The sequence below is a fragment of the Arctopsyche grandis genome, chromosome 4 (assembly GCF_051622035.1).
Source record: "Arctopsyche grandis isolate Sample6627 chromosome 4, ASM5162203v2, whole genome shotgun sequence".
In the NCBI taxonomy this organism is placed as follows: Eukaryota; Metazoa; Arthropoda; class Insecta; order Trichoptera; family Hydropsychidae; genus Arctopsyche; species Arctopsyche grandis.
This window is the reverse complement of record NC_135358.1, coordinates 13180882-13207588: the sequence shown is the minus strand read 5'-3', so window position 1 is coordinate 13207588 and position 26707 is coordinate 13180882. Positions and strand designations below refer to the sequence as shown.

Sequence of the window (26707 nt, the reverse complement as noted above, 5' to 3'; positions counted from 1 at the left end):
ATTTGGGAACTAGTTTCAAATACTTGACATGTATTTTTCAAAATCGATGAATATTATTTTAAATATATGAACCGTTACATTACATTTGAAAGTCCACTGTTTTTCATTTCGAGAAATATTTCGTTTGCGTCTAACAATATTTTCAAATACTGGTGGCCTGTAATACGTTTATTCTGCTTTTCCGAGATTCTGGACATATCGAATTACAATAGTTAAAACAATTTGTGAATGAAGTCAAACATAAATAGCGTTTCTGAAACTGAAAATTGAATTCTGCCACTTTCTAATATAAACGGCTCATATATTCAAATATATTTTTGATAAACACAAATATTTTGATACTGAATCATACATATAAACAAATAAACTTTCGTATGACAAGTTTCCGAAAGGAAAATATAGACACCACAAAGCGTTCATCTTTTTGACCTCATTTCACCCAGCCTTATCTCATCAGTTGACTGCGGGACAACTGCAAGGGAAGTAGCCTTCACGAGAAACCATACGTTTCTTGTGACGAATCAGTGTTAGAAATCGAGTATAAATTTGTATGTACATATATAAGTTTATTAAAGATATAAACATATATCAAATGTTTGTTTTTTATCATTTGAACACATTTTATTCGTCTCGTAATGTTGTAATGACGTTATATTATCTGCCGTAACGCGAGGTGGTAATTATTACGTGCGAACTACTATGTATTTCGCCTGTAATTATGACAGTTAATCGAGAGGCTTTGAAGTCGCCGAAACGCCAGCTGTCAAACGAAAACGCGTCGTCACATAACCTCTCTCGCGGGTTCCGCTTAATTATATCGGCAGCGTTGCTTTTTTCCCGACTCCCGTTTCCTCTCATCTTCCTCTCCCATCTCAGGGGTGAGCGTCGGACAGTCAATTTTCATATTTTCCATTAAAAATCCATTTTGGCGCGTTTTTGCTTAAATGGAACGCGAATTTGAGCGGTGGTCGCTCATTTCCGAGCCCGCCGGCAGGGGTGCTGATTGCGCGCGTCGCGGGGGCAGAGGGGATACTCCTCTTCCTCTCCCCGTCGCCATGCTGTTCGCCCCTCCCGCCCCTCTCGCCCCGAGGGTGTGTCCCTCTCTGCCGTATTACGGGGGATGGTCCACCGTCCCTGTCGGCCTCGTCCCGCATCTACAGCCTCCGCGGTCCGGATCGCAACGTCAGTCGCGTTCGAGACGCGCGCTGTTACGCCAACTCGCTTTTCCGAATTTTCCGACTTTCCACCTTCGGTTATGGCTGGATTTAGTGAGATTTTCACGCTGTAATCGCGAACGTCAGCTAAACATCGCTTTGATATCGGGGCACAGAGTGAAAATTTCAGTGTTTTTCGTTTATTTCACGTGTGTAAAGTCGACGAAATGACCTTCTAGTGTCTAGTGCGGTCGTATTAACCAATCGAGGTTGAAATTTGTCATATTATTTCATTATCTTAATTTTATGGTTGTTGATGGTGATTTTTAAATGCCTTTTATTATTACTAAATTATGTTCACAATACATCGTATATCTATCTTAATAGCTAGTGATCTACTGATCATTTTCTATTCTACAATTTTAATTTAATTTTGTTTGTAATCATAGTATTATATTATTCTAATGTTAACGTACAGCATAATAGGAAAAAGAGCTCTAGAACCTATTTACAATGGTGAATCAAATGTTGTCGATATAAATTTAACTACATGCGGAAATTCGAATGTACATGTTGTTAAATTAATTAAAATGAGGGTATGGTTTTATATTCGTTCGCTTTAACTGTAATGTATTTTGCGCGTAATAAATATGGGGATTGGTCGGCCGTCTTTTTCATAAATTTATTAGGAAATATCATTATTTATAATATTATCGTGATATTTATAAAATATTGTAGAAATTTCATATATTATCGTGATATTTATTAAACGTAGAAAATTAAATTTATTTTTAACAAATATTCGCTGATGCGAAATTTCACTCGGGAAAATATTTCTCCGCTCCCTAATTTTTAATGCGGCCGTCATTATCGAAAAATGCCATTTTTATGAGCTGACTAAAAATAATCTGAAAATTGTGAATCAGAGCTTCTGGCGTCAACACGATGGTTCTGTCTATGCGTTCGTGTTTATGTGTTTTTCGTTACGTTTTGTACGTGACACGTGGAGGTCAAAGGATCGGCATCCCCAGCTTCTCAAAATTTATATATAAGACCTCTAGATTATTTTAGATTTTCATGTTTATAGACTAAGTTTTTACATATTTTGTATTTTTTTATGTAGCGTAATTGCATAAGGGCATCAGAATGTTTCGAATGAATTTCTTAAAATTGATTTCCGAAAGGACTATTTTTTATATTTTATATATCAAAAATCAGTTGAACCCGGAATTTTATTGTATTTTTTTTTTTTACAAATTTTCTTACAATTCAATTTGAACGAAAAGAAGTTTTCCAACGTAAAAATTCGCATGGAAAACTAACAACGAGAAATGTATTCGTGCGTGGCGGTTTATTCCATTCGATAAAATTTCCACACTTTCTCGACAAAAAAAGCATAATGTCGTTTTAAAAGATCGGAAGAGTAGTCATCGTGTTATTTTAATGGAATATCATAATCTCGAATTTCAAGGATGCTTTCAGTGTTAACCCATTTTTCGAATATCGATTCGGTTTTTATATACATACATACATATTTTCTTTCGTAGTTTTGTAAGTGCATTTGTTTGACACAATTTCTGTAGTGCTTTATCGCGTTGGTTTCGATGCCAACACTGACTGAGCGCACTTCCGGTTTTTTGGCTGATGTGACTAACGCTCGAATGAAGCTGTGCGTATTTATATTTACCTTTTCGCGCATTTTATGCGTGTATTGCGTATGCGGTCATGTAAATGATGATAATTTAATTTGTTCGATTGGAGAATGTCTTCATTTCTTGTCAAGAAAAATATCGCATAACTTAGGTTTATTGTAATGAAAGTAAAAAAAAAACCAGATAGGCTTTTGAACACTTTGCGTACGCTCCGAAGTGTATACATTATAGCCTATCTGCCAATACCACCCCCGCATATTTTGGAGGTTGCTTGCCACGCCCCGATTCGACGGCTCCATTGATATATTGAATTACGGTAATTGTGCAATATGGCGTGATGAAAATTTCGAACGATTTCACGAACCTGAAAAAATTCATTTTCAAAAAAAAATAATCAATTTCACTCAACTTTTCCGGATAGGAAAACGAAATTTGTACACTTTCATACACGTATGTATGTATGTTAGTTCTTATACATTCGATTTTTATGTTTTCATAGTGTTCTATATATGAGCTCTAATTGAAAGTGGCATAAGTCGAGTTTTCTGAGCTTTGAAAAATATCTCGCAAAACTTTAAATATTATGTTTTGCGTTTAACAATATTTAAAAATATTGGTGGCCTGTAATACGTTTATTCTGCTTTTCCGAGATTCTGGACATATCGAATTGAAATAAGTGATAACAATTAAATCAAACAGAAATTGTGTTTTTGGAACTGAGAATTGGACTTCCGCCACTTTCAAATATCAAATATGAAATATCTTTCAAATTCAATATTTAAGTATGATTAAATATTGCTTACTAAATATGAATTTAAATGTATTGAAGTTGAATATATCACAATCGAAATTATGATAATATTAATTGAACACATTGATTATGATAATATTAATTGAACACATTGATTATGATAATATTAATTGAACACATTACCTAATTGTCCACTATCTGAAACTATTTCGGTTACAGTATTTGTATATTTTTAGGACAGAGTTCGAGTTTGTTTTTTTTTTCTTTATGCTCGTGTTTTTGAGACTGATTGTATAAAATGTGTCTATGTATGTATATAAATATTTATTGTGATGAATAAACGCTAACGATTTCCCCAGTCAAAGTTATCGTGCGAAATTTTTATGACGTTGAATATTAACGCGTCGAAGTCGCTCGCAGCGGTGGAAAACCTTTCTCGGAGATTTTCCGCTTATCAATTTGAACACTGTTTTTGGTGACGTATTATGAAAGTTTTGACAGGCCGATCGAACGTCACTTTTGTTCGAACGGAAGTTTTGCGATGGATTTTAGCCGAACAGGAAAATTCGCGTCGCAAACATTAGACGTCTTTTGTTCGCCTGAAAGAAAAGCCCCAATTTACCGCTCATAGTTTTACGGGCCAGTGATTCGCAGATCGTTACAACTTTGTAATACCATTTTATGGTGTTTCTATGGAGTGCACCGGAGAGGCGATTTCCGCATGTTTCGATATGATAATATTTTGTCCCTTTTTGGGGAGACGTTGAAAATAGCTATTTTTTCCATTGCGACCTTCATAAATTCGCTCCTTGCTTCGGAGAAACCTTTTTCTAAACTTAATAATGAACCACCGAATTCTTATTTATTTTTATTGAAAAATAGCCACTCTGTAACTTCAATGAGCACGGTATTATAATTTTTCTACATATAACATACATATGTATGTATATATATTTTTACAATACGCCAAAGAAGCTCACTTGAGAAATGATTCAGAAATATTTATTATGTTCTGTTGATATATATTTGTACATAAATACTGAAATATCAAATACCTACCTCATTTTTACTTAAATTTGAATTATGATAATTGCTCGTACAAACATACATACATATGTTTGTTCACACATATTATATGTACATATTTCAAAGTGTAGATCGTTCTGATATACATATGCATATATAGATACATATAAACTGTACTAAAATATAAGATATTTCATTAGTTGCATTTAAAAAACGGTATGCACTGTAAAAATTGCCGAATAACTATGTAGCATTGTACAACCAAATTTCGTTTTAATATTCGTATTTATATTGTATGTATATAGAAAATGTAATTCACGCTCGTTTACTCGTTTTTATTGCTGGTTTATTTAATTTAAAAGCCCCGCTCGTATTTTATAGCGCAATACTAATTATACTTCGCAATATACATATGTACTGTGCACGATCTTTATGATTCGAAAAATAAGAATTTCGACGACATAATTTTTGCGTATTTTCCATTACGCTTTTCTGTACGTACTATTCCTGTATTGTATGCTATTAATATGGGAAAATTAAGCAGGCAATTTCACGTTCGGATAGAGTTGGATCTTTCGATATTAATGGAGGCCTTGTCGGAGTAGGTACATAATTCAACCCCTGTAATACAAGCATAGACGATAAATTGTGTTTCATATTATTAGTTTTCTCGAATCTTGCTCACACATTGTACGATCAAAATAATATTAACATGCAATGGAGTTGATTCTTTTGATTTAATTTTAAACTTCTGATTATAATTATGAATATTCCATTAAGTGAAGTACATATGTAGTAATGGTATGTTTCTGCATATTGTTATCTCGTTCACAGAAATATCTCCGAAAATTAAATCATCCGATACGGTATTCGCGGCATCCCCGCTTCAAAGTGCTCGATTTGCATTTGGAATATGGCTCGACTTGGTGTTATTTATCGTCTCATTTTACGTCATAAATCGCATCTAATAAATCATCAAGAGAGTTTGAGACCCCCACGTACTACAATTAAGACTTTAAAGCACACCCTCCGGGTACGGAAAATGCATCCCGATGGTTATGCGATTGCACAAGATGCAGCTGCGGTCCGTAGGAGCCGGCTAATTTGTTCATTTATTTAACGAGTTTCTCCTGTATACGGGTTTATGTGCAATACCACTCGAAAACCACCTCAACCATTATATTCGGTCGTATTTTGAAATGTAAGCTATTTGCTTCGTCGGATTCCCCGTACGGGTGAACTAATTCAAATATTGAATAGATTCAGTTATGGCATTTCTGGTATTCAACGTTGACGGATCTGAATACTGATTGTGATCAAACGATAAAATAATTATATTACATATGTTGTATGAAGAAATTTGTGGATACATATATTGAATATTGAAAAACTGGTATGTTGTTGTCTCTTTAAATTGAAAGATATTGTGGAAGAAATAACTGGGTAAGATATTCATAGCCAGCAGTATAGCTCGGTTGCGTTAATGCTAACCACCGAGAGATTCCCGGATTCAAGTACTGGGTTGACCTCGAATGAAAAGAATTTATTCTGAAGTATTTGTATAGTACTGTTGGTCAGACTTTGATATTTGTAACTCTCAGTCGATCGTTTCCTATTAGAGTTTGCTAATTTATCCGATTTCATTGTTGAAACGGTTCCTCATTACATTGACAAAACTTTCTTACCCACTATGTCATCACTATTTTAATATGATTGTAAATTTATCTAATGCATAATTTCGAAAGAGACTTTGTAACTATATACATAAGGTTTGGATGGGAGCATCAAAAACAAATCAATGTTTCTATGACGATGATATTGATATCGTTGAATATTTTTTTCGATTCAAATAAATTTAATAAAAAAACAAATGAATGTTTACTATTAGATTATGCATGTTTAAGCTGTTTATATTACGAATACCGAGCGAAGCCGGGTAAAACCACTAATAATCTATAAATATATATATGTACAAGTTTAATACGATATATGACGCTCAGGGAAAATCCGTAATGGCATCATGGGGAAATATAATCAAAATAATAGATTATCCATAATATGTTTGTGATTGTTTATTAAATATTTATAAAATTATAATATATTTATAATATATTATTATTCAAATTATCCAATGAATTGTGACAGAAAATGGATACTTTTAAAACTACATTAATAATGTCATGAAAGCAGCCATAGTAAAGATTTGAAACTCCTCACAGCTGTTATTAAAGAATTTCAGTTTTTTTTAAACTTTAATTAGCTATTGAAAAGTATATTATTATATTTGAATATCGGCAGTCAAACTATGAAAATTTAATTCACATTTCGAATAATTCACTCAGACTCTATTCGCTGTAACGTTTCGCTTTTGAATTGTTTGTATGCGTGTATGTGGTGACTATTTCATTTAATGATCGCACTGAATTTGCGTGTGATGAAAACACGTCAATTTCTCCAAATTTCATCCCGAGCTGGATGAAAAACGCTGACGAAAATTGACATTGTGGCACATTCGGCCTGAAATGGCGGAGTATCTGTCCCAGTTCACCCCAGTTTGACCCAGTTGGGTCGCGACCCCGTCGGATTCACAATGCGCCAATGCGTCCGCATCTCGTATAGTATACAGATTTCCATAGTGCGATTGCACAAAGCGACTTCCGTTTCAGGAAATCGCATTATTGGTCGAATTATCGGACAGTTTTTCCTATCGGTGAAAACGGAATTCGCAATGAATTGTACTTGCTTATATGTATAATACATATGTATACGTATAGATGTTGAGGGTCCTGAGTGATCTGAAGGGAACAAAAAGCAGAATCCAGCCCGTTATTAATTTGAAATTTAATACGCCGTTGGAAATTTAAGTGAAAAGTCGCAGTGACGCTTGATTGCTTTCCCTTTTCCATCTCTCTGGTAGTAGGTGAATTTATTATGTAGCTTCGGTGTCTATTGTCGCTCGCAGCGAAATGAATGTTTGTAAGCTCGACATTTTATGGATTATTTGCATATACACATGTATGTATGTATGCGTAGCATTGCCTTTGTGTATTCAGTATCAGGGTGGTTTTCAATAAAAAAAATGTCGATTTTGCTTTTTCATGTCCTAATTTGACGAATGATTAGTTTCTGAATTTAATTTACGTCTAAGGTGAGGTGGGTTTGTTTTCAAAAATAAATATTTTGCTTTATGGACAGATGGTTACGTATAAACTTACAATATGTATCGTTATAATATAATATACACCCAATCAAGTAGAGAGAATTCGATTTTATTCGTGAACAATCTTCAGTTTAGTCTATCAATGTCTGCTTTGGTATCTTTTACTACCCAGTCACGTTCCGATAACCGTTTTATAATATGTATATATGTATATATATATATATATATATATATATATATATATATATATATATATATATATATATATATATATATATATGTATATATATATATATATATATATATATATATATATATATATACATATATGTACATATATACTATGTTGGTAGCCATGCAAATTTCGGTCTTAATTAGTAAAATTTTGTGGGGCAAAAATCAGGGATCTCATTACATTTGTATGGTCTTACGGTTGCCTCATATAGATTGTATTATTTTTTTAATCAGGTCCGGTGTTTAAGAGCCTACAGGTAATTTAGTTAGTTCTGATGTGGGTTTGCTTAATTTAAGAAAGTTTCGAATATCTGATTTAAATTTAAATACATATGTCTAGTATCGGTATTCATTTTTCGATTCAATATTTAAATATAAGTTTTATTTTAATATAAATTTAACATGAAAGAAATATAGATTTCGACATTCAAATTTTTTTTAAATTTCGTAAATTTGAACATAAGAAGTTATGCATAATACTTTTGATCAGTTCATTATATAGTCCTTTGTTGTCGGGATTCGACTGGTAGACGTCTCGCAGAATCATATTGTCAAAATGTAAATTAGTCGCCGGCGGCTGTCTTCTCTCTTAATTGTGTATCATTTATCTTAAAAATTACCAGTTTGAAATTTGTTTTGTCGTTATATAAAATATATATAGATATATATATATATATATATATATATATATATATATATATATATATATATATATATATATATATTTATGTAGATAGACTGAAAATAAAAAATAGGCTGAAAATAAAAAATGTCATGTGAGGACACATAATTCAGTCGTAGAAAAGTGAAAAATATTTACAGGCGAATCGGAAAATGGTATTGTAGAAAACTATAAATTCACGCCAAACGAGATTTATACGTATAGAAAGTGCGTATTCACTTATAGAATATATTTATTTTATTAAATGTTGTAAATTTAGGCAATTTTGTAGACAAATACAATAGTGCAGAGTATATTATATATTTGTAATATCATTATATTTACGTTCAGTGTTGTTTCCGATGAAAGATTATAAACTGTTGTATCGTAATAATCCACACGTAAGAAAATTCTCGCTCGACCGTGAGCTGATCCAATTAGTCAGGTTAATTGATCGAGAGATTTTTTCCTCTCGGTACACCGGATTTCGGGCTTATCAATACCACACGACGTGAATTTGATTAATAATTGCGACCAGATGTACCTTCGTCAGCTCAAGTGTGGCCTGGTAGGGCTTCTCAACCTCGAGTCCGAGGCCCCCGGCTGGTCCTAATGACGGTCGGCCATTCATAACTTGATTAGCCCTCGACACCTCAGGATGGTCTCGTGAAGTGGAAGCCAACTTTGTGCCGAACGACCTAAGACGACTTTGTGTTAAAGCGTCGTCGTGGCTTCATAATAACCCTTCCGGAAACTTGGAAGCTTACTTTACCGGAAACATCGCGCCGGCCAAAGATATAATCGGATATGGATAGCTTCGCTTGGACTTTGTTCACCTTTGTGCTAACAAGTCGAGCTTTCGCTCTTGCATGGTGAACAGTGTATGTATATAATATATTATGTACATATGTATATGTATGTTTGTAAGGTGCATAATTTCATTTTTATAATAAATGAACATTGATTTGTATGTATATTCGGGATGTGATGTTGCATAATTGATTGGCGTTGTAAATTTGCTACGTAAACCACGGCTCAAAATTGATTGATTATCTGAGTTTCACATGTTTTATTAATGTACATAGGTAATCGATTTCTTTATTATTTTGATGCGTAGTATTCGCTTTGGACTATCTTATAGTGTGGATCGTCATACAATCTTTTAATGTTTTTTTTTTTCACATTCTCTCTCAGTTTTTTAAATGTATTTTTGTGCGAAGCACGAGAAGAATAATGTTCAATGATTTAAAGACGTAAGCGCTCATATATTTTCTTTTTTTCCACCCAGTCGAGTTCTTTTATACATATTTTTAAATGTGAATATGTGCATTTTTTTAGTAGCTTTACGATTTTTTGATTTATTTTTTATGTTTTAGTTCAAAACATAAATATTTTTTGCACTAAAAATCTGCGTTTTTAAATCTTAAGCTTTATAAGCGTAGTTCGTTATATGGTCCTTAGGCAGCCGTTTGGTGTGGTCGTTATACAACTTCACACCGAGATATTCTTGTACGAGAGAGTGACTTGTTCAACAATAATTAATGTTGAGAATAACAGGAAGAGAGTTTTATGGTGCCCATTCGTGAAAATGCCTTGAATACGAAATCAGATATTTGAGAATGGCTTATTTGACGTAAATCACAAGAAAGCTCTCCATTATCCGCTTGCAAGTCGGCTTGTAATAAAGTGTTACGGCGTATACACATTATGGTTATATATAAAATGTGTATGCAATATTCTTAGGAATATTTATTATATATTTGCTTATGTGTGTTTTAATTTTAAACACGGCATTCTCGCTGATCCAATGTGCATAGTTCTCATATGTAATTTGTTCTAAACCTAGTCATTCTAAACACGTAGGAGCTTTTGGTCTATATTCGGTCTGAGTATTTCTTGGAGAGTACAAAAGAAAAAAATACATATATTCGAGATGCTCGTTTGTGCGAAAATGTTCGTGATCAATAAGAATTAGGGCGGTAAGATCTCGAAAAGAAGCTCCATTGAGGTATTTCATCGGTGATTAACAACTGTTTCGAGTATAATATTGCGTTAAAAAAGTATGCATTGGACAAAATTTTACTACTACACATGTACATACTATGTAGTTTTGTAGATTTAAGCGTTCAGCAATATCTTAAAATTGGATTAGATTAGAATTTTTCGGAACATCAATAAATCTTTCTTTAGATCCTTAATATTTTAATTGATATATGTATTATATAATGCATATACATAATTGATTTACGATTTTATTATTCGGTTATATTGTAAAATTTAATTGATTAAAATTTTTTTTTTGAACGGACTGTCAGTGGCCCGCGCACCACCGGTTGAGAAGCACTGGATTAGAATACGAGACTATAATTATACAAACTTATTTTAATAATCGAGTTGGAAATATTGAAAACGTACATAGTATACTGACTAATCAACTTAAACTTTGAGCGATGGATAACATTCAGCCTTGATACGTCACTGTCTATTATGGATCAACCTCAGATTGACTCGATTGTTAAAGTTAACCCTGACAAAGCCGAGTCGAAATTGAAACGCCGTCGACAGTGCACATAAATAATTCGAGCCAGCCTCGTCGAATTAGTTGTTGCAAATTCGACTGTTCCCGAAAGTCGTCGACGAAGGCAACACAATTGCAGACGGGTTACTCAAATTGGCTACGCTTGTGGTTAACGGTTTTCGAATTCGCAGCTCTTCGCACCGCGGAAACGAGCTTTCATGTTGCGGAAACTACTTCGTTATATCTGATCCGTCGCGCGTGAAATACAAAAAAAAAACAAATAAATAAAAACGGTCGGTATAACAAAGCAATTCTGGAATTAATTCGGAGTTTAGCAATGTTTTTCGTCGCTGTTGTTTTTTTTGTCTTGTTTATAAAAATGGCTTCACTTGGGCTTTATAATGGGCTACCCAGCTTTCTTTTGTACTGATGAAAGGATCGGTTATTTGAGATGCCGGTAAACCATATTCGATTGGTAAATTGTTAAATTATTTTGAATCATGTTTGCAATATGTTTGATGTATTACAATTGTTAAGCTACAAAAATAATTATATATCTTTTCATACTACATACACTCCCGTTAGCTGACTTCGATTGAAATGAATTTATTCTGAGTATAATCTTAAATGCTGCTTGTCAGACTTAGCTATTTGTAACTCCAAGTCTATCGTTTCCTATTAGAGTTTGCCAATTTATCTGATTTCATTGTTGAAGCGGTTCCTCCATCAAATTGGCAAAATCCATCCTACTCACTATTTGAAGATCATTTCAAAAATGTATTATCTTTAACATATATATCTCGCTAATCTTATACATATGTATATAGTATTTGTATTATGCTTATATGTCTAGTCACAGTGACGCGTTAGAGTATTATGTTATGTTACTGTGGCAAAAATATGTAAATAATAAATAAATAACGACAATTTATTAAAGCCAAACGTGATCGGGAAATTCTAAAGTGAATTGCCGATACCGTTTAAGCTTAATTTAAATTTTGCAAATAGTAAATCTAATATTAAACTAATCCCACAGATTTTTCTTACTCATCTTGCTTTTGGTCTTCTTTGTACCTTTTACACTATCTTGGGTACTATTTGGGCACTTTCTTTGTCCATATTTCGTCCATTCTTCTAGCTATCTATGTACATTCATATATGGCCCACTTAGTGGCATTTAAATCTCTTATTTCGCTTTGCTATGTCAACTATTCAACTATGTCAACCATTGTCATACTTCTCAATCATGTACTGCGTTTCTTGTCTCTCTTCGTTATGTCGAGCATAGAACTTTCCATAGAGCATTCTGGCATTCAATGCCCAACCATCGCTATCCATGTCATTTATGACAATTACTTATTATTCAAAATCTTGTATATACCAATATAAACACAGAATGTTTCAAAATGGAAAGTGTTTTGCTAAAAATTCTGGAATATTAATTGATACTTTTTAAATTAATTTCCTGTATAAAATTTACTATTCAAAAATGATTTCTTTATGTTTGCTACCATAACTGTTGATGGCGTTTCTAGGAGAAACTAAATATGTTGTACAGCCGTTGTAGCGTTGATTAACTCGCACATTGTTATGACTGATGAAAATTATCTGTTTATTTGTGCATTTCATTTGTTAAAACGCTGCGTGTTAGTCTTTGAACCTACATATTTTCGCTCTGAAAAAGGAAATTCGCTACCAAAAATGGACAAGGGACGAAAAACTCGCACACAATAACAATTGCGAAAATATTTATATTCGTCCACTTTCATTCACCCTGCTCTCACATCCTCGCTTGCAACCCCTTTTTCACCCTAGCATTAATATTAGCCCTTTATTCGTCCGACGCGGTAATTTTTCTGAAGGAATGTTAGGGATATTTTCGGCGCCTCTTTCATTCTTTATTACTCCGCATTCAAATGGAAATTTAGACCAATCTCATTGCAATTGACCCTCGCCTGCAAATATTCCGGTCGGAAAATTCGATATTTTTTGGTTGTCATTCTCAAAGTTTTCTTCAGCTAAACGTTCGTGTTTCTTAACTAAATAAATGCGCGAACTTTTGTCGGTGCCACAATACGCCTTCAAATAGGCCTTCAAAATCTTATATTTTCTTACATACATATATAATTATTTCAAGTCATTAGTTTTAGTTTTTAATAAGGTTTTTTTCATAAAATGTTGTATTCATAGAAAAAATGATTCATAGATTTTATATAGCCTGAATTAATTTATGTATACGGCCACATAATACAGATTTTTCAATTCTTGATGGAATTCCAACCCAATTTGCGGAAACTTAATATCGAACGCTACAAATATAGGTCAAAACGGCTGCTACGTGGTATTAACCCCTCGACTGCGGTGGATCCTGTATCCCCTTCTCCTTCTAGCACTTCAGTCGCGACCATTATCGTCTCCATTAATCCGACATCAAAGCGAAGGGCTCGCGTTTTATAGTGGTTCTTCTAAGAACTGAGATTTTCCGATCTCGTCGTGCAATTTCAACTCGTGTGATAAGTTCGATTCAAGCGCGTACCAAATCCATTACTCTCATAAAACTTTTTCTTTCTTTATATCTCAGAATGCTGTAAAATAAGCAGAGTCTCATCATGCTCTACGAATAGCTGACACTCAATCTTGACCACTCATTGTCTCATTTGTGACACGCTTGCTTTGTTGCCTGAAAATGGACCGATTTATCATATAAATGAATGTTATTCACGTCCTTCGACGTGCATACATATACATATATGCATGTATATCATCACGGAGTGAAAAAAGTTTCCAACTGAACATTGGGAAGGCTATTTATTTTTGAAATGCATTCTACTTTTTCGAAGCGTTCTATCCATTCGTTGGTAATGTGCTCTCGTCGAGCACTATCGGGTTGAGAAAATGGGAAAAAGATTGACGGTAATGTTTAGTGAACGTCGTTAGATGCACTCGTGTAGACCTTTGTGGTTTACCTCGTTGCGATCTGTTTTTCCAGCAGTTCCCTCCATGGCGTGCTAATTGTGCATAGTACGAATTTCACGATGGAAATGAAGTATTTGCTCAGCAGTTATACACGGGATGCATTAATTTGGTTGAAAGGCAATTCGTCTTCGCCGGGAGTTGAAAGCTTTGAAATTTAACAGTGTTTGTACAACGGCATACAAGCAGACGGTTCATGTTTCAGCTATTTCAATTTACCGTGAGATATTCATCTGTGAATTCTAAAATTGGAAATAGAGATTTAAGAGTCGTTATCTTGTGTTAATTTTGATTTGTCAAGAATTATACAGGTCGTATTTTTGTTGTTCGTACTTATACATATGTAGGCGAAATAAATAGTGATAATATAAAGTTTGACGTTATAATTTTATTTGCTTTGTTTTGTTTCATTGTGCTAAGTTTTATTGTAATCGTATTTATAATTTTGGTTACTTGACCTTTTGTGGAAATCCAGTAATGAAAAATCTTTGAATAAAGCATTCATGTGCATACATTTGTATATGTATGTACATACATATAATAAGCTCTTTCAATGTGTAGGTTTATTATGTACGTATTTATTGCATTATACAGAATCCATTGTCGAAATTTCTTTAAATTCTTATTCGAAGAAAATTCGAATAGGATTCTAATAATCTGAAAATGATTTTCATGTTCCGTAACAATACGTTTTCTCGCGCTATGGAGAAAATGAAAAAGTTAATCTTACCCAGTGGCAAGTTTATTGAGGGCACGTGTTTCCAGTATAAAGTATTCAAACACGTTCCACAAATTCGTACGGAACATTTTAAAATTCGCAACGAGTGAATATTTATCGTTTTTTAAATTATACTAAACTTTGTAGTGCCTCGAAATTAATTTTTATTTTCGCACATTATTATAATCTATGAAATTTGTAAAATTTACACTACACACAGGGTATATGTGCGTTCGACGTGTGAAAACTGACGTGTATATTTTAACACGCTGCCGAGCAAAATTTAATATTTACAGTGGTGTATCGAGAGCGGTTGCGGTCATTTGCGGAATCGAGCTTTGCCCGCATCCACCCATGGGGATTTTCCTCACCATTAAGGCCGCCATTTGGGTTTATCAGGCGAAGTTCAGGGCCGAATTTGCATATTTCGCCGTTGTGTTTGCATCTAAATCTATAAGCTCAATTGATTTTATTTCGTTCATCGTATATATGTATGTATGCACATAAATATTGAAGGCTTGGTGCACAGACATTGTATGTCCATTTTTGAATTTGTATCGAATTTTAAGTCTGTAGATGCTGGAATAATCTAGATTTTTCCTCTTATGGTAATTTGTGTGGTATACATATGTAAATTACCTTGAAAGGAAAAACCTGAATAATTCCAGCATCTGCAAACTTTAAATTCGATACAAATTCAAAAATGGACATGGATATGTACATGCATAGTTATAATGAAAATAATATAGGGTAAAGTATAATGGATAATGTTTCAAAGGCTTCCATGTCACATTATTTTTTTAGAATATTCTCCTGGAATGAGAAATGTACTTAAAATTTAAATGACGTCTGTTCCCTAATACCTACTTGCAATCCATATTGGCCATTAAGTCCCGAATGGGTTTCGGTAAGTGGAAGCATCCCTGGTGCAGGTGCTCTGTGCAGTTAATTATACCATTGTTGGTAATTTGTCCACTATAATGGAGGTGCTCTGAGCAGAGTTTCTCAAGACTTTTATCTAAGTTTTATTATAACTTTCACTTGCATACATCTTAATGCTAATTTGGTCTTTGTAGCAGTACATGTACATATGTACTTTAAAAGCTTTAAGCTGATGCAAGTTTGTACACGTCATCTTAACATACATACATATATTTTAAGGTGATTGCTTAAAATATGGTGTGAAATAAATATGTCTAATATGAAACCAACCTTTCTCCTCTTTATTTTCTATTCTTTTCTATGCACAAAATTCAAATCTTTCTTTTCTTGCCGTTTTTTGGTCGAGTTTTCCTGAATTTCACTAAAACGGTATAACACCGTAGGTTATAGTCATCGAAAACAGTAAATTTTCGAATTCGGAAACACTTTGAGTTGGAAAATACGCTATGTCGTGATATATAACGTATTTTGAATCCGTAAAAAATAGCATAAAAATTCTAAAAAATATATTAGGCCTTCTACCGGCCTATTCAAGTTTGTGAAAATCGTAAATTTTACCGATTTTTGAACGTTTTTTTTAAATTTAAGCTCATTTTTAGTAGTTTATTTTTTTTAATTCACCTCATCATATAAATGGAAGAATTTCACATTGAAAAAGCTTTACGTGGGATATTTATTCACATTGCTAAGGAACAAAAAAAATCGTCGCGCGTACCTTAAATGCCAGTATTAGCGTGTCTTTAGTCCATTATCGATGTTCCTTAAGTATTCCTCGTCAATTTCTCGATACATTTAAAAAAATCTTCTCAAAAAGCTGGTTTTTGTATTACAAAATTTTACTTTTTATATAAATTAACCACAACAATACGTTTTCTAATGTACATACATATAATAAATTGATTTATAAATTTTAACGGCTACATTTAAATTCAAAATTATAGTTGGAATTTTATTTTTCATGTGATAATATGTATGTTTTTATATGAAAATTGGCATTCACATCAGTATTTGTAATTGGGATTTCTCAATCAGTACGCGACGACGTCATTGATATCACCAATCACACATACATGTGTAAATATATGCAAATTGACACTGGGTGTTTGTTTCTATTAATTCAGCGATCGGTGAATTCAATGGCGTTTATCATTCGTTAATAGCGAAAAATAAAAAGATACCTTCATACATACATACAAACATACCGAGAGACGTAAACACTTGGAATCGGACAGTCGTAAGTGAGTTGCGTTGCGGTGCAGTGCATGTGCATAGTGCGGTGCAATAGAGATCAGTGTTAATGTACGGTGTTCCGGTGTGTGCGTGCGGTTGTGCGCGAGTGCAGTGCAGTGCACCCCGGGGGGGTATGGGGCGTCGGTAGGCGGGCGCCGTGGTGGATCCGTACGGGGGAGGCGGGGGCGCAGGGGGCGCAGGATGGGGACCCCACGGGCCCCACTGCGCGGGGGGGCACGCTCATGCTCACGCGCACCCTCACCTGCCACACTGCGGCAATCTGTCGTACATGAGCTCCCTGCCTCATGGCGGCTCCCTGTCGCATGGCGCCCTCGCCCTTGCCCACGATCCACACTGCGAGAGGAGAGGTGCTCCGCCCCCTGGTGCTCTCCGGGCGGCCGCCCTCCACGGCAGCGCCATCCTGCACCACGGACCCGCTGGACATCACTCGTGCGCCCCCAGGTGGTGCGAGCGTGCGCCCCCTCTCAGGGATCCACCCCCGCCTTTTCGCGCCTGTCCCGTGCACAGTCCCTACCGGTTCAGGTGCTCCAACGGCACTGCCCTCACGCCAGAATACTACACTCATAATCAGGTAATCATCACTAACTTTTATTTTATAATTAGATACAGTTTTGCAAAATTGACATAGCCTTCATGAATATTTTTGTACTTTATTAATCCCTTTTGGTAAAGAGAAATGGATCTCTTTGAAAAGTTTGAACCATTCTGGAATTACAATAATGTACAAAAAAAAGACGATACATATACCAATCATTTTGAGGTTGGGGGCTACTTTTCATTTAAATTTTCATTTAAACCATCTTACTTGAATGGTGGATCAGCAAATCTTTTTGATGTTTCTCAATTTCTTCCAAAATATTTTTAAATTTTGTCTTGTGGTGCTTTACATCAATGTTATTAATATTTTTTTATTGTTTATTTTAAATTATGTAAATTATTATTCGTAATTGGGATCGTATTCGAAATTGAGATCGACCAAATCTAAAAAAAAAGTGTGCGTATGTGTGTGCATGTGTGTGTGTGTGTGTGTGTGTGTATGTGTGTGTACTTGTGTGTGTGTGTTTTTGTGTGTGCCTGTGTATATTTGGGATTTTTTGAACACCGTTGGTCCTATCTTATGGACACGATTTAATTTTTTAAGTTGACCGGAAATGGTACCTCCCCTTATAGGTGTCCTCTTTTTTTTAAGTTTTTGAATTCAGTTATCTCCCAAACTGCCAACTGAGTCGGACTGAAATTTTTTTACATTTAATAGAAATAATAATCTTTATAACCTTATATTTTTACCTGAACCGGAAGTAGTACTTAAACTCTAGAGAATCGAGGATTTTAAGTTTTTCTCAGAATCTTTTTGGTTGATTGAACTGAAATTTCATATATAGAAGTTTAAGCTTAATATCAAGTTATTTATAAAATTTTGTAAGCGTCCGTCACCCTGAAGTGGCAGTTTACTCTTGTGCGATTTTTCTTCCACTATTTGTTTCGACCCCTTAAACATGTGTACTCATCACGAAAAAATTCAAGTATAATTCTTGTATCAATGTGATGAAAATAATAAAAAAATCACTAAATTTAATGAACCGGAAATGGGATTTTTTCCTCTTATAAAGATCAAAAATGTTGTGACCTCTATTCTGTCCACACCCCTGAACGTATAAAGCTGAAAATTTATATTTGTATTCTTTATGTACTAACTTAGAGCTAATAACGTTTTGGTCAGAATTCGTAAACCGTAAGTTGTATTTTTTTTTTTAACAATATTTCATTATTTTATTTTGACCTTTTAAATTATTTTAATCTTTTTGATATTTATTGTGTATAATACTGATAGTGAATTTAATTAATAAAAAAAAATTGAACGAAATCCGACAACCGAAAGTAGAACTTTTGTCTCGTGCAAGTTTCCATACATTTGCGCTCAATTTGTATCAAAAATGCTGTAATAGCTATTAGTATTTCATAATGCTGCCGGTATGTGTGAATGTGTCTATACCGTTCAATATAGAATTTTGTTTTGTGACTTTCTTATATTCTTCAAATACATAGATAAAGTCTTAGGTTGGTCACACCCGAATTTTTTTATTATATTTTTAAGTTGGGAAATTGTAAATTACATTGAGTATATATATAGAAATTATGGCTACCTATCAAACTACATTATTTGTATGACATTCTATGATAATATATGTACTTACACCATTGACAATCATTTGAGCTTTCCATACTTACTCATTCATAATAATCAGCACAGGATACCAGACAAATGGGATGATATTATACAATTTCTGTAAATAGAACCTACGCTCAATTAAGTTGAAAATTTGAAATTTTCATGTAGGTTATAAGATGGTTGGCTATTGGAACAGGAGTCCGATAAAGGTCTGTGCGGGAAGTAGGACCAACTGTGCTTTATTTTGCTGCAGGTATGTAGTTCAGTGTTTCTGTCTACTCGTACCATTCATCTTTCCCTGTCTCAGTCGTACGAGAACAATACACCGCAATCGCTACTTGCGCATTCACATCGTGACAGCTTCGTCGATAGCGAGTTTTCCCCGGGAAAATCTTTTCAAGAAACTTTTCTAAAGCCGCATCGATGCAGCTGAAACTTGGCAACGATATATCGGTGCATTTGCTATATCGAATGTGATACCTCGTTTTTATCTTTCCTGAAAAGTTTAAAATCATGATTCGTTTCTTCTTCGCTTTTGCATTATTGTCCTTTCGTATAGTCGTTATCAAAAATCTTATGTTTCGGGATATAATCTTGTCGTTCAACGTCAAAACGCCAAGGGACTGAGGGATGCTGTTTATCAAAGTCTCCCTAGAGATACACATTAACTAATTGAAACGTTACATGCCTAACATTTGCTCTGTATACAAGTAAATACGTACATCCATACATACATATGTATAGTACGTTTCCAAATTAACTTATGACGCAATTTAAGCATTTGATGTAATTGAACCAACATCTTAATACCTTTCAAAACTCAAAATAAAATTAGTTATCTTCATTACACAGTAATATATTCCATATATGTACATATGTATGTATATACATATATGAATATGTACAATTTTATTTTTGTAAAAGTGGCCTGTGTGCACATAATGGTGCACTCGGTAAAATATCGCAATTCGGATCAACGGAATTAATAATTTTAAATTTAATTAATTTTTTTGAAAAAAAATCTTATGTTTTTGTCGGCCGATCATGTGAACGAAGTGATATGCCGCGTCTCTTTCCACAATATACGATTCCAAAGGGAGAAAGAGAGACGGAGTATGGTGAGCGAGTACTTTGTGCACACTCACCATTCTTTGTCTATTTTCACGATATACGATTCCAAAAGGAGAGAGAGAAACGGGGCATGTAAACAAACATTCACACGCACTCGACACGCACGCATGCAAGAGACAATAATTATATACGATGAGGATCTGTAAAAATGTTTTATAAAAGGGCGATTGTTTCTTCTCAGTTTTGATAAGTAGAAGAATGCAATAAATGTGATTTTAATTTCAAATTTTCTCACAACATATATGTAAATATTAGTTGCATATGATATTTTCGAATACCTAGACATACCTGTGTGTATGTTTAAGTATACATATATGTATGTACATATGTGTAGTGCGTTATGGGGAAGAGATGTAGGGCAGTTCTAATACATGTTGGATCATGGGATTTCGTACAATGAAATTGGTGTTCCATATATAATACAATGGTCTGTTGTTTTAGAATTACATAATTGTATTTGTATTATATTATTATTTCATTGTCCGATGTGTAGAATCAAAACATGTATTAAGATACTAAATTTCAACCAAGCAATTCCGCTGTGAGTATTTATTTGCAATGTGCTATTATATAATACGTATCTATGTAGTTTTCTTAGTTGATATACGATATTGTTTAAGTGCATTCAGATTAAGATCGTAGAATGTATGTATTCATTATACCTTATAAATATCGCGAACAATCGACGAGTTAGCAAATGGGATTAGATGCTGCGAAGATGTTGTTCTGAGAGCAGATAATCCGACAACACATTCGCATACAAATCGGTGGGGAATTAAGTATGAGTGGCGTCTGGGGTGGATTATGCCCGGAACCGGTTACCAGTAGGTTGTAGCAGAAATTAATTATTAATCGAGCACAGTTTCGGGGAAAATGTAACAGCGCGGAGCACACGTGACGGGTCGCGCGACTCGCTAATTATAATATTAAAATTTTAATTTCGACCGGGCGCGAGCTTTTCTCTAGTTCGGAATTCGCTTTACCGAAAATGGAATTGTTTCGTTTGAAAATTATATTTTAAAATATTTCGTTCTATATTTTTATGTACTTTTTCAAAAAATTTCACACAACGAGGGTGAGCGATCTTATGGATAATTTTTGTATTAGTGTTAATTATGTAAGTAATGCTATATAAAGCCTCTTCACCGTGACGAGTTGTCTCTGTATTGCAATTTCGTTTTAAATTTAATTATTAGAAAGATTTAGTACGTTGAAAAAGTAAAATAATTAATTTTTTAAATTAAAGTATACATATATGTACATATGTATATTCAAGTTATTTAATAGTGTTTTTTTTTATCAATATTATACATATGTACTAGTTTATATTGAAATTTTCAATATAAAATAGCTTCCGATTTTTCTAATCATTTACGATTTTTCGAAAAATCGTATTTTTTGTATATTTATAATTTTGCTCGCAATATGCGTACTTGATATGTGTATTGGGGCGTAAAAAAATACGTATTTCGTTCTTCCAACGATGCCGATTTCTTCACTTCGATTGATTATACTAGTTGTTTTACCCGGCTTCGCTCAGTATTTGTAATATAAACAGCTTAAACATGGCGAATCTAATAGTAAATATTCATTTGTTTTTTTATAAATTTATTTGAATCGAAAAAAAAAATCGAATCGTCGTCAAATTCCCAACCAAAGTTACTTATAAACATATAAACATACAAAGTCTCTTTCGAAATTATATATTAGATTATAGCCAGCAGTAAAGCTAATGGTTGCGTTAATGCTAACCACCCAGAGGTTCCGAGTTCAAGCCTTGCCTTTGACCTCGATTGAAAAGAAGTTAATCTGGGAATTTCTGCAATGCTGCTGGTCAGACTTCAATATTTGTGACTTCAAGTCAATAGTTTCCTATCAGAGTTTGCCAATTATAAGTGATTTTATTAATAAAACGATTCCTTGTTAAATTGGCAAAACCATCCCACCTACATAGTACTTGCCACCACTAGTTGAATATGATTTCAAATGTATAATCTATGAATTTACATCTGTACAATCTTTTATTCGGTGTTAACAATAGGAACACCGAATAATAGTCGATAGCATACTTAATAATAATCTTATTTATTAATAAAAATTAAATTGTAAGTAAGGTATTCATAAAATTAGATATTGACAAATTGAAAATGCTTAAGTATGTATATTATGTTACATATATTAAGGTTTAATTTTTTGCTATGTGTAATATCTATATATTTGTTTATTCTTTGTGAATTCCACTCCAACGAATAATAATACATATATGAATACCTACAATACAATACATATATGTATATGTAGATTAAATGTTCATTTGTATGTTTTTGAAAAAGAATAATGAATTATTGTTTTTATATGAACGTATTTTCGTCCGAGTTTACAAGTGAATAATGTGTATTTTTTTTCTTCTTTTTATAAGCTTTTTTTTTAAACTGCGATGTGAATCGGTGGGTTAACATTTAACCAGTGGCGGCTCGTGGATAAGATATCTGGGGGTGCTGCGGTTGATTAAAAATAAAAAAAATGTTTATTTGGATTATATTTTACTATTAACATCAAAATGATGAAAATTAAACATTATATGTATTTTATTTCATTATAAAATTGATTCTTCTGTCTTTTTTCCTTGACCTTCAATCACCTTTTCGTTAAATTTTTCACTGTTTATCATCATTTTTTTTCAATTGACAGCATAGACAAAGCCGTCAATCTTTCCTGAACCATTGTGTTTCTTATATATGTATGTATTTATTCTATTTATTGATGAAAAACATCGTTCTGGCTCAGAGGTAGTTGAAGTTGTAAGCAGAATTTGAATAAGTTTTGTTATTTCCACACGAACTTTACATAAATTGATTGCAAAAATAAGTTTTAAAAATATTAATAAATCATTAATACCTATTAATGCATTTCTATCCTTGAGTAAAAAACTTATAATTCAGTTTGAAGTTTTTCTTTATCTAACATTGGATATGATTCAACGGTTAGTAGTAGATCTTCCATTGGCATTTTCTTTCAGTACTTTTCAAAATTTTCTTTATTAAATAATTTCACAGCTTTTAATTGATTAGAAAAAGTATATCTTTCTTTTATATCCTTAATAATAACATCACACATATTTTTGGCTTCTATAATATGTGCGATAATATATGCATCACATACTTTTGGAATCTCATATTTGTATAATGACATTAGTAAAACTTTTTAAGTTTTCTTTAATTGAAAATGCATCGATATTACTATGTTAGATTGCATTTGGTTATAAATAATTTCTACATGCGGTATTAACTTGTGAAAAAGTTCTGACTAAAATAAAAAATTTGTTTTCAGTAAATTGGTAGAATCTGTTATTGCTTTATCAGTATTTTCGGAAGAATATTTAAGTTCTTGAAAACATTGTCTCAGCTTCTCTTGATTTTGATACCATCTTAAATACTTAAAGTGACGTGTAGAAACGTAGAAAGTGTAAGAGGTGTAGAAGGAAAGACAAAAGGTGCAGAAGAAATGAGGAAAAGTGAGGAGCGTGTCGAGCGCGCGGCGCGGCGCGCACACGAACGCAACAAGAAATGTGTATAGTGCTGTTGGGAGTGCAGTACCGACCAAGCTTCTAGATGCCCCCGCGCCCCTCCTTCGCCCACTCGGCATATTCCATCGAAAACCGTACTGCACAAAATCATAAACGATGCCTCACTTTCTGATATTAGTACAGCGATGTATGATCATTATTGGATGTATCGGTGTGCAGGCGAGCTTAATAATAAATTATATTGATATTTTCATATAATATACATACATTTATGTATATAATAATATTAAATTTTTCTCAATTTCCTTGGGGGTGCTGCAGTACCGCAGTGCGTATGGACTAGCCGCCACTGCATTTAACTGCGTTTGACGTCCAAGCTAGCGCGGTTGAATACAATGGGGCAAATTTTAATTATAGGTAAATAAATAAGAATGGAACAAACATGTTCGCGCATTATTAACTCACATTGAAGACCATATTGTTGTATGATATTATATATTACGAGCAAAATAGGCGAAGCAAACGTAATGTGTGGTTTGAGAGCCCGCTGATCTGTAAATAAGAAGGACAACATGGTTCAACAGACCGAACGTGATAAACTACATGCTTGTCACTTTGCGACCTTATGTTTCCATTCGACAAACACCCACGCAATGTGATATTCGTTCGAATTATTAAAAATGTATGATATTACAGGGAGTCAGTGGGGAGGGGGGGGGGTTCGTCTATCAATAAATAACGAATAGCAGATAACGGAAGATATTATTTACCCATAACCGGAAGATATATTAATCTGTCTGCTCTTTTTTTTGTGCGTTATATGAAAATCCATAATATATTATACAACGTTGAAACTATCATAGCGAAAAACGAAATGTTTACACTCGTAGGAGAGGACATATACGCTATGTGAGATTTATGTATGCGCATAAGATATGTTTACTTGACCTAAAAGCTTATCTTGGAATTTCAGTTAGGTGAAAAAAAAATCATGGGCAAATTCCAGTCAGATTCGGTGTTCTATTTTTGACAAGGTTTCCTCCTCGCCCGATTTTTATTTATTTTTTATTTTTAATTAAAAGCGTCGTTAATTTCGTGTTGGCCGCGATTGTTCACGAGAGCGTTGGCCTATATACAAAGAAAATTGTGGAAAATCTTAGTACCAATTAACTTTTCCTCCGCAGTGTCGAGTGCTTTCTTCGAACCCCCCTTGGTTGACTAATTAATATATATTTTTTATAACATTGAACGAGACAATAGCCAAGTTGAAAAATATCGCACATTACGCAACTCCGCCTCCATTTTTTTTATTCGTGGAATTTATGTAAATTTTTTTTGCGTTTAGATTAATTATTTTTTTTTTCAGCTTTGCCTCATCTACAGATTCAATAATCTTCGCGTCTATGGAAGTGTTTTTAATTATAAAATATTTTACCGATTATATATTTTTATATGTACATATGTACATATATAATATCGGTAAAATATATGTATAAAAGGTATATATGTATGTATGTATAATATATAAAATATCCAGTTCTATTGTTTTAATAAATTTGTAATTATTTAACAGTTGTAGAGCACTAATGTTATGTTTTTACTTACGGATTCGAATCGCTTCAGATGGAAATTTATATTTAAATGATTGAATAAATTTCATTCCAAAATATATCTTTGTGAATGTACTTAATCGGAGTACTTAATCATTCAGTCTTGATTTACTTAATAGTTTTAACCGAATTTCACAAATAACTATTTCATAACTACGATTGATTTTTTAAATTAATTATGGAACATAAAGAGGTTTTGATACAAGCCTAATTTCAATAATAAATTAAATTTTGAATTACGCGAAATTCAATTAAAAAGGGTAGCGCAAAATGGTAAACGCTTAAAATATGATTTATTACTGCCGTACTTTTTGTGACTGTCGGCTAAAAAAGGTTCGCAAACTCCCGACTTATCTAAACCTAGCAATATTTTCATGATGTAATCTGATACTATCGAAAGTAATTTTCTTGTTTTTTCCTTGAAACTGTGTTATCTTATATCAAGGACGAACTCTGTTTTCTATCGGATTATGTTTTATTTTTTAATATCAAAATAATATTTACCTTTTTTTCCTATGTTTACATCAAGAAAATAATAATTAGCTTGTCCCGGCAAGCAAAAGAAACCTATTATTTCATTCATTGGAATGATATTATGTCTCTATTTTCCGAAATTGTGACACTTTATGTTATCGTCGTCTGAAAACCATCGTGTGAAGTGGCATACATATAGTGGTTTTTGTGTGAGTATCTTTGTTTGCTTTCGCCTTGTGGTTTAACCCTTTATCTACCGCCGTTTCTGGTGCTGACGTTTTATCCTGACTACATATAACCTTCGGAAGTCCATTTTCCATTGCAGACTTGCCTCTCCGCTCCGTATATTATTTTCACCCAAAAAATATACATATAAAATATGTATATTAAACTAAATCAACATATGAGACATATTATAAATAATATAATTATTAGTCATATTTTAACATTTGAACGTTATACATATGTACGTATTATATTTAATTTTTTGTGATATTTATGTGATAAGGAAATTTACACATTGGTATTATTATGTATGTATCATTTTCAAACAGAATAAGGCTCGACTACTGATTTTCACGAAGCGGCTTTTTTCTTCTAATTTTCCGGCTCGTTGCTACAAATCGCTCCGAAAGCTCGGCACGCAAACCGCTCGGAAAGTTCACGCGCCGTCAACTTGGACCATAATTGGTGCCGATTTTTGCATTTGGAAATTCGCAACAATAATACAATATTTATATACATTTCGCACGTTGA

At 33.4% G+C, this 26707-nt stretch overlaps 1 protein-coding gene across 1 annotated transcript in view; it reads left to right on the top strand.

Moving 5' to 3' along the window:
• Positions 1 to 26707, top strand: part of CASK (peripheral plasma membrane protein CASK) — a 408349-nt gene that overhangs the window by 179435 nt on the left and 202207 nt on the right. The window contains exon 12 of the mRNA XM_077429351.1: positions 17381 to 17429. Coding sequence (XP_077285477.1) covers positions 17381 to 17429 — 49 coding nt within the window. The remainder of the gene's footprint in view (positions 1 to 17380; positions 17430 to 26707) is intronic.